This window comes from Prosopis cineraria, unplaced genomic scaffold, assembly GCF_029017545.1.
Source record: "Prosopis cineraria cultivar Desert tree isolate PC_DT_omini unplaced genomic scaffold, ASM2901754v1 PC5, whole genome shotgun sequence".
NCBI classification, from domain to species: Eukaryota; Viridiplantae; Streptophyta; class Magnoliopsida; order Fabales; family Fabaceae; genus Prosopis; species Prosopis cineraria.
Window position 1 is genome coordinate 32,854,505 of NW_026555336.1, and position 14,961 is coordinate 32,869,465.

At 31.1% G+C, this 14,961-nt stretch overlaps 1 protein-coding gene across 1 annotated transcript; it reads left to right on the forward strand.

Annotated features, from left to right (window-relative positions):
- The first annotated feature begins 10,476 nt into the window (after positions 1-10,476).
- Positions 10,477-12,926, forward strand: LOC129310630 (uncharacterized). The gene has a single exon (XM_054952529.1). The coding sequence runs from the start codon at positions 11,046-11,048 to the stop codon at positions 12,609-12,611; it is 1,566 nt and encodes a 521-aa protein (XP_054808504.1). The 5' UTR covers positions 10,477-11,045; the 3' UTR covers positions 12,612-12,926.
- Positions 12,927-14,961: the final 2,035 nt, after the last annotated feature.

The following is a 14,961-nucleotide window of genomic DNA, read 5'->3' on the forward strand; positions in this document are numbered from 1 at the left end:
AAGTTGATATGTGTGTTAGATTTTATCCACCCTTTTACGTTATTGTGAAATGGAATTTTAATGATTATTTTGGGTGTGAATGCTTATTTATATGATATGAATAAATTGTTATGTTGTGTGTGATCCATTTGAGGTAGTCAAAGTGTCTTTAGGGCTAATGGCATTTGGTATAGTGAGTTGGACACCTTTGTGTGTGTTTTGAGGTAAAAATAACCATTTTGAGTTTGAATATTTATCTTTTAAATGGATGATTGTTTGAGTATAAGACTAGTGCTATTAGCTAGAGAGCTCAAAGAGCTTTGTGTGGACACTTGAATCGTTTAAATCGGATGACGGATGGCAAAATGGCTCACTTTAAAAGTTTGAAGGATTGTCATGACAGCAATTTGCTATCATGACAATAGGTGTGTGCCGCAGCGCATGATTGTTGTGGCATGACACAAAGGGCCTTCGAGGAACTCGTTGCTCTGTGCCATCCACTGCGGTGGACGGACTAGAATTGTTGAAAAGTGACTTGTTTTAGCCTAATTTGACGTGGTTTGATTTTCATACTTCCGTATTTGTTCTAAATTGATTTTTAACCATTGTTTGAGCTCAAATAATATTTTAAAAAAGATTTTATTAGGATCCCAATTTTTAAACTAATTATCTTTAAACCTTTAAGTTGTGGTAACTCTTATATGAGATTTTATTTAATTCTAGTTATCACAACGGTTTGTGAGTATTGTCCTAGTAATATTAAGGCGGACATTACAACTTCCAACCTTGCACACCAGTTATGTGATCCAAGACACATTATCGTACATATTTTTTCATGCTTATAAATGCAATAACATAACTCAAAACTCAATTTATCATATTGTAGCTTCTCTTGGCCACATAATTTCTCTAAAACACATATATTTATTTCAAATTCACATTTCAATAACGTAAATATTCATATCAAAATTTCACACCATCAGTTACATGTCACACACCAAAAACAAGTTAGAAGGGTTACCTTTGCTCCTTGCAAGTAAAGTTTTTCAAACACATGATTGGTCACCCATTACGGTGTCAATATCATAATCTACACAATACAATAATGCTAATTTACATTAATAAATGCTAATAATAGTGATTATAGTGCTTAAACATTAATCCCACAATAATCCTAGGGTTAGATTAATTAATTCCATTAACCCTAATACATCTCATACACTTATATCATTAAACTTAGTCCAAAAAATCCTCGTTGTACTCCTCTTGTATAGATTTTTTTTAAATTCAAAGTTATCAACCCAAGTGTCATTTCCAAGCCAAAGATTTTGGATTCAATCATTATATAATCATAAACAACACTAAAAATATTTAAACAACCTTTATTTAACCTCAAATAGCATTTAAAATTCATATTTATAGGGTGGGTATATCTAAAAATGAAACTTTAACACCCAAAAGTCATTAAAACTTTGAAAAGAGGAAATTAGAGGGTAGAAGAAGGATTAAACATGTTTACCTCACAAAACACCGCCTCTCTGTTTCTGTTTTGAATTATGTACATGCATGCTGAAATTGGTGAAATTAAAAGGGTTAAACTAGCCAACACTTTTTCCCAAACTAACCCACCTACTTTTTGCTAATGATATATTGTTTTTCCTAAAATGTTCTGTTCCAAAATGTGAAACTTTTAAAATCATACTAAAGATATTCTGTTCAGCCTCTGGCCAACAAATCAATACTGAAAAATCAAGTGTGTTCTTTTTAACTAATATGCCTGAAGAGGTTAGCGAGGATATCTATTCTATTTTAGGGATTGCTAATTCAAATGACCCTAGAAAATATCTTGGTCTACCTACTATTTAGAGTAGGTCAAAATTTGTTGCCTTAGCTAATATCAATGAACGGATAGGAAAGAAAATACAAGGATAGAAACATAATATGTTATATGATGCTAGTTGAGAAGTCTTTATAAAGGCAGTGGCAAATTCCATTCCCATTTACCTTCATGTATGTGTTCAAATTTCCTACAAAAACTTGTGTTGAACTTGATAGTTTGGTTGCCAATTTTTGATGGGGGAGTAAAAATGGGGGGAATAGAATCTATTGGATAAAGTGGGAGGATGTAACTAAACCAAAGAAGATTGAAAGATGGGTTTCAAAGAGTTTGAAGATTTCAACCTAGCTTTACTTGCTAAAATGCTTGGCGAGTGCTTCATAATCAAAATAATTTTTAGGTTCAAGTCCTTGAAAGTGTTTATTTCAAGGACACTGATTTTTTACAAGCCAAAAAAGGTCCTGAAATATCTTAGGGATGATCTAGTCTCCTTGATGGCTAAGCCTGCCTTTGAATCACTTATACTGGGAGATTAGTTCAAGCACAAAAACTAAAATGTTCACTAATAACTAGATTTGGGGCCTTCTAGGTTTCAAAGTTGAGGTTGAAAACTTAACTGAGAGTGAGAAAGTAATGACTATCAATTATATTATAGATAATGGGATTTAGAATTTGGAATCCTTAAGATCTAGACTCTAATAGAGAAAGTGTAGAAATTCTAAAAATTCCTATTGATGGAAATAATCGGGAAGACAGAGCTATTTGGATTGAAGCAAAGGATGGCAACTATTCTATAAAATTAGGTTATAAAGCAATAAGGAAAGGTTGGGATTTATCTATTTTACCAAATGCTCACTACTCTTAAAGACCTCCTAATAGCTTATGGAAAAGCTTTTAGGTTCTAAAAGCTCCCAAAAAGCTTAAGTACTTCATGTGGCATCTTCCTTTGGCTCTCTAGCAACAAGAGAAGTTCTTCATAGGTGAAAATGCTCTCTATCCAAGTCATGTAACTATAGTCTAAGTCCCTAAACCATCTATTCCTTTATTGTGACTGGGTAAAGCTATTTGGTATGGATCCCAATACTCTATCCAATTTGATAATTTTCTACCAATAAATATTAAAAGATGGTTACTAGAGAATATTTTGAGTAACACCTCCCTTGAGGATGATGACAGAACTCGAATTATTGTTATCCTTTGGTATATTAGGAAATCTATATGTGATTTCATTTTTCAAAACATACCTTTAGATCCAGCTTTGACTCTTTAAATTGAAGACAAAGGTTTTTGTGAATTTTAGGATGTTGAATATTTAGGACATTCTTTTTGTAAAGCTAATCTAAAGGAAATTTTTGACACTGCACTTGTTCAACCTACCCATTTAGTCGCTCCTTCTTAAAGGCAAATCAAAATTAATGTAGAATGTAACATCCCAATTTAAATTTTAATAGTTAATTTAGGTTAATAGAAATTTTAAAAAATATTTAGAGGTAAGCAAATTAGTAAAAAATGATTATTAAATTTAATTTAGGATATAATTCTAAATTAAAATAAAAAAATTAATTAATAAAAAAATAAATAAAATATTATTAAATTATTATTATTATTATAAAAAGAAAGAAAGAGAAAAGGTATGAGAAAGAGGAAGGAAAGAAAGAAGAAAACGTGAGCGCTTTCGGTGCAATGATTATGTATATAATAATAAAAAAAGGAAGAGAGAGGAAAGAAGAAATAATAAAAAAAAGATGTGGGACCCACTAAATTTTTATAAAAACTCACCCGTTTCTTTCATTTCTTCATTCTTTCCTTCGTGCGTGAGCTGAGGCAGAGTGAGCGTGAATTGCCAGTGCGGGAGATCTAAGTTTTTAAGGTAAGAGTTTTTAATAGGATATTTAGGGTGTGATTTTAAATTTTTCAAAACTAAGTAAGTGTTTTAAAATTTTTTCTTAGTCATCCTTTCTCTTTGGTTTCTAATTTTGTGGTGGTAGAAAATTTAGGATCTGGAAGAGGGATGAATTTATGTTGAATAAATATGGTTTATGAGGTTGTTAGTAGTATAATAAATATTCTAGAGTATAAATTTATTGATGATCTTTAAATTTGTGACTTATGGATCAAATTCTAAACTAGATCTAAAAATATATGTTAATTTATTGAGGTTTAGATGATTATTTGGGATGAGAAATGAATTATTATGGCTATAGGATTATGATTCTAAGCTAGAGACTCAATTTTTAATTTTTGAGTATTTTAGGTGCGAATTTATAAAATAAAAAGAAAATTTTGATAATAGAAATTAGTTTAAAATTTGATTTTTAGATTATTAATGTTTATTGATAATTAAAAGAGGGGTTAAAAATTTTACTTAATAGTATTAACTATATATTTGTATTAAGATTGAGATTAGAAATTATGTTATATTTTTAATTCTATTATTAGAATTATTTTATTAGTTTCAAAAATTGAAACTAATATTTATAAATAATATGATATTTGTAGATTGTATTACTGGTGAAGATTGTGGTGAGAGAGAAATTTTAAGGAATAATTTATTGAAAAAGTCATAAAGTAACCATGCTTTTAATTTGTGATTAGTGTTACTTCATGTCAATTGGGTGATTATTGAGAAAATTATGAATTTTATAATATTGTATAATTGTGCAATATTGTTATGGATTTTGTTTGATTATTGTGGGAGGTGTTGGGAGATTTGCTATTCTTGTTGTATTTATGTGCCACGTGGTACACCCCTATTGGAGCTCAATAGGTGGCTTGTAAGGGCTCAGATTAATCTACCTTTGGCAGGGTAATTTAGCACCGAGTGAGGGCTACGGCTCGAGATTAATGGAGGGATATAAGGATGGTTGTTTGTGTGTATTGTAATATTTCTTATATTTGTTGGAATTATATTATTTTTAATTCTCACTTAATAAGTACACACTTAACTGTTTGTATACACTATCATAAATTGGCTTTGGTTACTGGGACTTTTGAGTCTCATTATGTGGTTAACAATTTTCAGGAGAAGAGCCACGAGTGACACGTGGAGGAGTCCCAGAGGCTTAGTGGCATAGATCCACTGTCTCTTTTGGGTATTTGATTTATGATTTATAATGTTTTATATTGCCAATATTAGGGCTTTTTGATTATTGTCAATTGTATGAATTTATAAATGTAATCATGCCTTTCAAACTATTTCTATTTTTGGTACAATTTGGATGACTGTAATTTTAATATTTGGTTTACTTTGGATTGGTTAAAATGGCATGATTATAAAGCCAAATAACTGGCTTGTATTGAAAATTGATTAAATTGTTTATTTTTCTTGTTGGGAGTATAAGGATGGACAAATGTGATTTAATTTACTTGTTAAGAGTATAAGGATGGACAAATGTGATTTAGCCTAATGGCATGTGGGAGGTAAAAATTTATCTGAAATGTTATATTGTATGAGTTGAAGCCAATTATAAAATATTTTATATTAAAATTATTGATATAAAAATGCGTTGGGTGGTTGTAACCCAACTATGGTTAAGTTAAATTATTTTTTAAAAAAAAAATTTTGGTGTCTTAAATAAAAGGTCTTTCCTACTAAATCTAGGATCTGTTAGAGTTTGAATCATCTCTCAAAACTCTAATAGAAGTTAGCATGAGAGATGTGTTATTACCATGAAACCTGGAACCCCCTAAAGACGGAAGCTATGGCCATTAAGAAGGCACTTGAAGTTGCAGCTATCACTGACCCAATGGATACAATAATTGAGACGATAATCTTGTTGTTTTTCAAGCCATTTCTTCAATGAATCTTCAGGGATGTGAGTGGTAAAGTGCTCAAATTCTTATGGATGTTTTAGATATGAAAAAGAGGATGAGTTGGGTGTCTTTCTCCTCCGCCTGCAGATTTAGTAATAGAGTTACAGATCTTTTAGTAGCCCTTGCTTCAAAGAGGATGGGTCCCTCAAAATTTAGCCATTTTATTTAAAGATGCTTGAGTTTTTTTTGATGTTGGTAAGCCACGTGAAGGCATTGACTAACTCCTTTTACTTTGTTGTTGTTTTTTTTTTTTATTTCACTCTTATGTGTACTTGCACACTGTGCTTGTTTTAATTTCAAATGAAAGCTTCATCTACTAGTAAAAATAAATAAATAAATAACCTAATACTTTATATTAAAGACTAAAAGTTTATCCTAGAAGATTAATGTCTTATAAGTAGATTGAAAGGAAAAATATCCAAATCATAACAACTAAAGCTCATGAGGTCACAGAGGACTAAACTTGTGACATGAAGAACGAAAATTGTGATGAGAGGGGTAGAGAGCAGAAGCAACCGAATAAACTCTTGAAAAAAAAAAAAGAAAAAGAAAACAAACTTAGTAGGCTAAGTCTGTTGCTGACATTGCTCAGGGACGTTGTGAATAACGACGGCGTTGTTAGTAGCTTTTCGGCGTCCAGCGCTACATTGTTCAGTTGAGTCGACTTGGATAGATTTCCTGGAGATGTTTAAATTCCCAATGTATATTTGTCCCCAAAAAAAAAAAAGTCCCAATGTATATTTAATTTTCTTTTTTGATCTCTGAACAACAATTTCCTAATCACAAGAGTTCAAGTGTGTTGCCATGATGTTTATTCTTCTGATAATACGTATTTATTTTTGTTTTATTTATAAAACACCTCAGTTGATTGTTACATTCATATTTACTTTTTTATTTTTATTAAACATTGAAAATGTTATTAAATATTAAAAGATTTTATTTTTAAAGTATGTATATTTAATAGAAGTAAAATTTTAAACTTGTTGAATATTTAAATAAAGTTAATAAAATTTAAAATTTTCTTTGACCATGATAAAAATACTTGAAAAACCAAGAAGAGTAGATGATAATTTGAAAGTACAAGGAGGGTAAACTTATAAGCTATAAAAAAAGCTTCTTTGAAATTGAGGTAAAACTTGGGAGAGAAGTGAAAAAAAAAAAAAAATTCCTCATATAAACGACACTTGAATAATCAAAATGGACAACAACTTGAACAGGTAATTTGGTTGTTATGGGGATTCAAGAGTACTTGGGCCCAGTAATTCATGCTATTCCATAATTTCAAGCTTTATGGTTATTTCCAATAGGGGAAATGGTATATAAATTCTTTTAAAATAGAAAAAAGTGATAATTTAATCCTGCAAAATGTAACAATAATAATGACTTCATTAATATTAAATTTCTAAGTAAAATTATTTTAATATTCCTCTACAATTAATTTTATATAGTTTAAAAATTTAGTATAAGTATTTACAATTTTTATTTCACTAATTACTAAAACGATATAGGAAATCGCAGCTTTTTATCAGTGATTTTTTTCAATAAGTAAACTGTAATTAATTTTATATGGTTTATAAGTTTGATATAAGTATTTAAAAGTGTGGTTCCATTAATTATTAAAATGATTTAAAAAATCACAACTTTCTATCAACAAAGTCTAATTAATTTTATATTATTTATAAATTTAATATAAATATTTACAAGTTTAGTTCTATCAATAACTAAAACAACTTAAAAAAATCACAATTTTCTAAATTACAAAGAAGTACTAAATTAATTGTACATAAAAATTTAATCTCAAATAAGTCATTTGTGTCTAAAGCTGTTTGCATTCTATTCACCGCATGCCCTTTCTTCCTTTCCCATAAAACATCCCAAAAAATGACAAAACTTACGAATCACACTCGTTGACGCCCATGTAATATAAGTTTCATGTCAAGAAATTCATGGATTGTTCTGGTTTGTAAACAAATTGCTTTACCTATTTTTTTCATTTGAATCAAACCATTGATAATTTTTTTAATTTAAAATGTAAATTACATAAGCAGTAACATAAATTATTGCTATGCTAACTTTACTTATTAATTTATTTATATCAGTTGTAAATTATAATATCTGTCAATAATTTATAACTAATGTTGGTAAACTAATAGGTAAAATTAACAATTTAACAATTGATATTGCTATTGATGATTGAATAACTAATATCAAGTCTTGCAAATTATTGACATGTAAATTTATAAAATTTACAATTCATATTAGTAAATTAATAAGTAAAGTAAGAAAATTAATAACTAATACTCCCTCAATTAAAAAATATAAGATATTTTTAATCGAATCTTACCCCTAATAAAGTGGTTACCTACTTTCAAACTAACTTTATCTTTCTATATTTACCCCTATTAAACACCGTACAATAAATATAAAGTCATTCATCAATAGGAATATTTTTAAAAAAAAGGTAATAATTACATCTCAAATGACTAAAAATACCTTACATTTTTAAACATCTAACTCCTCAAAAAATACTTTATATTTTTTAATAGAGAGAGTAATTCTGTATAACAAGTAAATGATAGTTTGGTCTTTTCACCATTGAAATTATTTTTATTTTAATTTTCATGAACTAAACTGAAGTTTTAAATTTTTTTTTGACCTACCAATAATTTAGTTCCATTTACGATCGTTAATTGAAATTCTCCCAAAAAAATATATTGAACCTAAATCCTATAGCTTTAACTAGTATGCCTATATTTACCTACTACCAAGTGTTTCCATCTAACCTTAAGTTGATTAATTACAAGAAAATAAAGATTATCACTTACATAAAAAAATAAAGATTATCACAACTGGGATTTTCACACTTAAAGATAATATAATTCCTAACTTGTCATGTATATATCACATTATAGATGGCCACTCTTAGTTTAAATTTGTAAACTTTTAAAATTTTAGGTGTGATTTTTTTAAGAAAAAACTTGTAGCCCTCAAAATGTTACCCAATTTGTAATTCGGTTTCCATGTTTTGATTACTATTAATTTGGCCCATATAATTTCAAAATATTAATTAAATGCCCTTTAAACTTGTCAAATGAACATTAAATAAAATGGTTTCAAAGAATCAAATAAACTTGGTCCGATGCTTAGCCTTAATCTAAAAAGTGATACTCAATTAAAAAAAAAACTACATTTTGGGTGTATATATAATATTCAAGGTATGGCAAGAATATATTTGACATTTTAAAATCACAAGGACCAAATTAATAGGAAGAATGACAATTAGGGTTCAAAATATCAATTCAATGATAGTTATGTTCCTAAAAAAAATTTCTAAAACTAATTTATAAAAATCAATTCAAATAGACATGAATGAGAACTGTAGCTATATACTGAGAGTTATATTTAAAATATTAATGTCTAATTTGTAATTAAGACTTCTAAATAAAATTATAATAGTTTGAATTTTTATTTTCAATTGATTTTAAAGTAACTTTTTTTTGGTGACCTAATTGTAATTGAATTAATATTTTGAGACTTAATTATCATTCTTCAAAATTAATACTATTAACACATAGGTACTAAATTGTAAATTAAATAAAACTTTGAAGGAATAAATGATTTCAAATTGAAAAATATTTTTAAATCTTATAATAAACCTATCTTATAATAAATTTAATATAAACCAATAAATACTTGGCTAGTTAGTAAATATTTGATCTATAACTTATAAAATTATGTGTTCAAATCTAGCTATTAATACAAAGGTATTGTTAGGGAGTAATATGCCAGTAACTTTATGGACATTCGATGAGTCCAAAGGCATGACTCTGACCTTGCTGATTTTTTTGAATCAAATTAATCTGTACTTTTTTTAAACAAAAAAAACATAAAAAAATAAATGTAATTAAATATGGTTATGAATGAGAAGGGGCAACTTAAAGTTGGAAAACGAATGGACTCGATCCTTGTAAACCTAGCCTTCAAGGATGTAGCCCATAAGAGCTTGAGTTCTTAAGCTTGATTTTTTTAACTCATTTTTTGAGGCTCGGCCCTATTTAAAGGACTTAAGGCTGAGCCCATAAGCTTTGTTCTAAAAAAATTAAAAAATATATAATAAAATTAAGAACTATAAATTAATTAAAAATTTTAAAATTAAAAAAATCAAAATCTTCATAATCTTTTAGAAATTAAACAACATGTATTTAGAAGTCTAGTAAGAAAATTTAAATCTTAATTAAAAAATAGTTTTTTTTTTATAAATACACAAACATAATAATTATATAAAAATAAAAAATATAAAAATTTTATATTATACATTGATATTTATTAAATTATATTAAATTAATTTTACAATAAATTAAAATTAATAACAATGTAATGCATGTAGGATTAGAATTTCAGGTGAGCAGGTTCTTCTTAGCTTTAAATGTATGTACCACCAAAGAAAAAAATTAATAATAATAATATAATAGGGCTTAAAGAGCCGTTCAGGCCTGAACTTTTTTTTACAAGGCTTATTAGGGTTAAGCCCTCAAGTTCGGTTACTTTAAAAAAAATTAATTTTTAAAATTTAAACTCTTATTTAAACAAAATTTTTAAACTCAACTTTTTAGGTCCATTTTTATTTCTAACTCTAGGGCAAGCAAGGGAGATCCAAACAACAACGGCGAGACCTTTCACTTTGGTGACCTAAAAGTAAAACAACAATTTAAGGCATTGTTTGGATGTTTCAGTTTTTAGGTGTGCCATATCTGCTGCTTCCCCACGCCTTCAGATCCTCACAACACATTGCCTCATCTTAACCCCTCATCTTTCTACTTTCAGCCTCTCCACACACTCCACGTGCCTCCTATTATCATTCTTTCTTCTCTTCTCTTCTCTCTCCCACTCTTTTATTTTATTAATTAATAATTTCTTTCATGCATGGAATTCTCCTCACTCCAACAGCAATGAAAAACACTCTTGCCTCGCTAGTTGCTTTCTTCGATTCTTCTTCCTCATCACCTCTGTCACCAACCCATTTCTTCAAATTTTGATTTTTGTTTGTTTGTTTGTCGCTGTATGGGGATTAAGATCAATTTTCCGGCATTTTTTGTTTGGGTTTTTTTGGGAGTACTACTTGGGGAAACGGAAATCAAGGGGTCTCTCCCTTTTTGTGGGTCGGATCTTGTACTCATAGACCTGTCACGTATCTGATCGTCCCTGGTGAAAAAGCAAGAAACTTCCTGATCTGTTTCTTTGTTTCTGAACTTGATCTACAATTTTGTCCCTTTAACTGCCCGGCTGCCGCGTCGTTTTCACAACACTTGGGAGGGATACATGATCATCGTGGAACACGCTGAAGATTCAAGGTAACTGGTAGACTATAGTTTTCTGGGTATATATATTTTGTTTGAGATATTTCAGATCAGCTTTCATGGAGGAAAAGAAGTTCGTGTGCAAGTATTGCAACAAGAAGTACCCATCTGGGAAGTCTCTGGGTGGACACATCAAGACTCACATGACTACTGAACATTCTTCATCTCAATCCAAGAAAGGTAGAACGAATGCCGATGATAGTGTCGTCAAGTTCGATGATGGAAGGAAGAGGAAGAGAGATTTTGGGTCTGAAGAAGCTGCTTCCGAAAATCCAATTTTTGGTCTTCGAGAGAATCCCAAGAAAACAACGAGGTTCGTACATTCCAACAACGCTGCTTCACAACAAGAGAGGTTCTGCAAAGAATGTGGGAAAGGCTTTCTGTCTCTGAAAGCTCTCTGCGGCCACATGGCTTGTCATTCGGAGAAAGATAAAGGGACGACGAACAAGTTTCAGAACAATTCTGGGCCTGGGTTTGGAATGAAGCAGAAATTGGTGGTGGATAGTCAATCGGATACTGAGACATCTGCTCCAAATCACCCCAGGAGATCCAGAAGAATGAGGTTCAAGACCGTGAATACTGATAAAAATGATCAACCTTCTTTTGTTTCTTTGGCGAATGGTTCTTCCTCTGTGTCTGAGGTGGAGCAGGAGCAAGAAGAGGTCGCAAGGTGTTTGATGTTATTGTCCAAAGACTCTAGCCATAGAGGTCGTTTTGTTTTTCCAGCTGAGTCGTCGGAGAACAATTCTGTTGTGGTAGAGGCAAAATCACCGTCTGTGGACACTATTCCTCTCAACAATGGTAAAAAAAGTTGTGTGTATAATGGTTTTGAGATCGTGGAGAAGGTGGTGCAGTATAATGACATGAAGTTGAAGTCTGCTGAGATTGTCGATTCTGATAATTCAGATTCTGGGTATTTCAGAAATGGTCACAAAAAGTTGGATTTGGATGTTTCAATTGATGGGTACCCTAGGAATGGGGGATTCAAGACGCCTAAATTGGAAGTCAGATCTGGGCGTGAGTTTTATCAGAACTATGACGCTGAATTGAGGAAGAAGATGCTAATCAAGAACAGAGGAGGAACCAGAAGCAATGAACCCAGAAAACTAATTTTGGAGGATGTGGACTACAATACAACAAAAAAAGGAGCGACAAGGAAAGAGTTCATCAATTGGAGAAAGAGACGATGTTATGATTCTCTTCGCCAAAACAATTCAGTTGGTGTTACTTGCAAAAGGACACCAAATGGTTTTTACAATGAGGGGTCATTGAACCCAGAGAGCTTAAACAGTGAAAAAATTATCAGTGGCTCTAAGGATTCAGCAGACGAGAGTGATGAAAGCAGCACAGACACTGATGCTTCTCCTGCTCCGAGACCTCATGGCAGCAAGGTCATCAATGGAAAGAAGACCAGCAAGTTCAAGAAGAAATTGAAGTCAAAGAAAAGTAGAGACCATGAATGTCCTATCTGCTACAAAATTTTCAAGTCAGGCCAAGCGTTAGGAGGTCACAAAAGGTCTCATTTTGTTGGAGGTTCTGAAGAGAACACAGTGGTGATCAAACATGGACCTCCTTTGGTTCCATGCCTGATTGATCTCAATCTACCTGCTCCTGTTGACGATTAAGGGAAAGTAGCATCTGGGTTCTACGCCTTTTTTTTATTTTTAAGCTTCTGCAGCTTTGGTAGCTGAAAATGTCCGGAAATCTGAGAATGTTTTTGTCATTGTCCCATATGATGGAAGCAATGGAAATGTACAGACAAATGTGCAAACCCTTTTTCTTTTTGGTTAGAAATCTCAAGGCCTCATCCATTATATCTGGTAGGTGGTAGCTGGCTGTTTCTTTCGTATTCATATGGAACATGACAAGTTGTTAGTTGAAACTTTTGTTTCTTAATTCCACCACTCTTTGATCCAATTAATTTAAGGATGTTTGTGTCCTTTCATGTTTTCCAGTTCTTATGATCCATGGCGAATGCCTTTTATCAGTGGCTAAATGTTAGGCCTGAGCTTTGATATCTCATTTTTGCTCTTAGCTATCTTGGTGATTCAGGTACTTTGGGAGGCATGATGATTATGACAACAAAAAGATTCCTAGTTTCACCACCCATGACCTTGCTTCGATTTTTGACTTTAAACCCAAGGAAGGAAAAAAAAAAAAAAAAAAAGTGTCCCTTGTACTGAGGTAACCTGACCCAACCTTGCCGTCTCCGTGTTTTTCACTAAAGAAATCATGGGGACCACCTTCTTTAAAGAATTCTGTGAAAGAGTTGGAGAGATATTTCGAAGCTTGGACTCAATAGTCTCTCCCTTATTATTGACCCTAATATTTGATATTTAAAAATTGAGTTGCATTTTACTCACAATCATAACTAGTGATAAGGCATATGATCTGACTTCCTTGCACCAGAAATTACTTTGTTTTGCTTGTATAATCTCTGGGATTGAAAAAGGGGGAAGTGGTTGGAATATTCTTGAGGATGAAGATACATTAGAGGAAAGATAATGAGTATTTGTGGAACAATGAGGAAGAAACCTTCTCTTTTCTATTTTTTTTTTACCTTAGAAAAAAATAACAAATAATCATCATTCTGAGATTTTGAGGGATGAGGTGGTTGTAAGGTCGCCTACCACTTAAGGTAGCGAAAGCACATAATTGCTTCATGTGTATCTGTCAAAAAGTTCAAAAACACATAGTTCTAGTCTACTTCAACAAGCATAAAAATGTTCATGCCTCTTTTCCTTTTTCATGTTTCACGCCATTTCCTTCGTATTCTTCTGCGGCCTACTCAGTTTTTTTTTTCTCCTCTTCCCATTTAGAGTACAAGAGAGAGGACCACTTCGGTATACATTATTAATATGCTCTTGGTTCTAAATCATGCAGGTTCAGATCATGAACTTGTATATACCAAGTAGAGTTGGAAACTGTATCCGGAGTACACATGAAAGGAGAATCAAACTCATATGAGATCTTTTTTTAATGGCTCTATGAATGAATCAAGTTTGAATATTGTTGAGTTTAACTTTTTCAATTCCTTTGCATTCACATGGGTTAAAACTCAAAACATGTTTAAGCAGTCATAACTCACAATCTTTTCCACTAAAATCAATGCTGGTTGGTAATCCCATATGAACTCTTAAAAGAAGGTAGAATTTGTGTTTGAGCTCAATTAATTTAAAGTTAATGATGAAACGATGGAAGAAAACTCTGATACATACATACATACATACAAATTTATGTTTGCTTGTGATGAATCTATGGATGATTTGATGATGCACAGTGTTAGCACTAGCAAGACGTGTTGAGTCGGTGATGAGTGGATGGTTGGGTGGGATGGTTGGGTTTGTGGAGGGACAAGTATGGATGATTTGAGATCATAAAAGTGAGAAATGGTTAAGAAGGCAACTTTCTGAGACTTTGTTGGTAAGACAAAAGAATAAAAAGAGCATTGTGATTTGTGTTGAGTGATTCTTGAGGTTTTTTTTTTTTTTTTTCCTTGTTGCGGCCGGCCATGTCCAGACGGATCACGGATATGACACAGTGACTTTGACTAATAATAAGGAGCCTCTTTTGTTTGTGGGATTTATATTTTTTTGGCATGTTGGCACATTTTGTGTTATGATATGATTATTAGGTGACTTTGTCGGGATATTCTACTTCCTCAATTTCTTGAAGGGGAAAAAAGTTTTAATTTTTAAACTTATCTTAATTATTGATTTGATTCTTTAAATTTAATTTATTTTTTCAATGTATACATTTTTTTTAAAGTTTTTACATTATTCCTTTAAATTTTGAAACATAAAATAACACTCCAATTAACTTGATATGTAAAATATGTTGAGGACTTGACACATATATTCAAGTCAACTATGTTTTTTATATTCTTCTTTTCTCCCCTTAGTTTCTTATTTTCTTGTTCTCCTTATTTTCTTACATATCGCGTTTTGTTTTTTTTCTTTTAAAATTTTTGAGTTT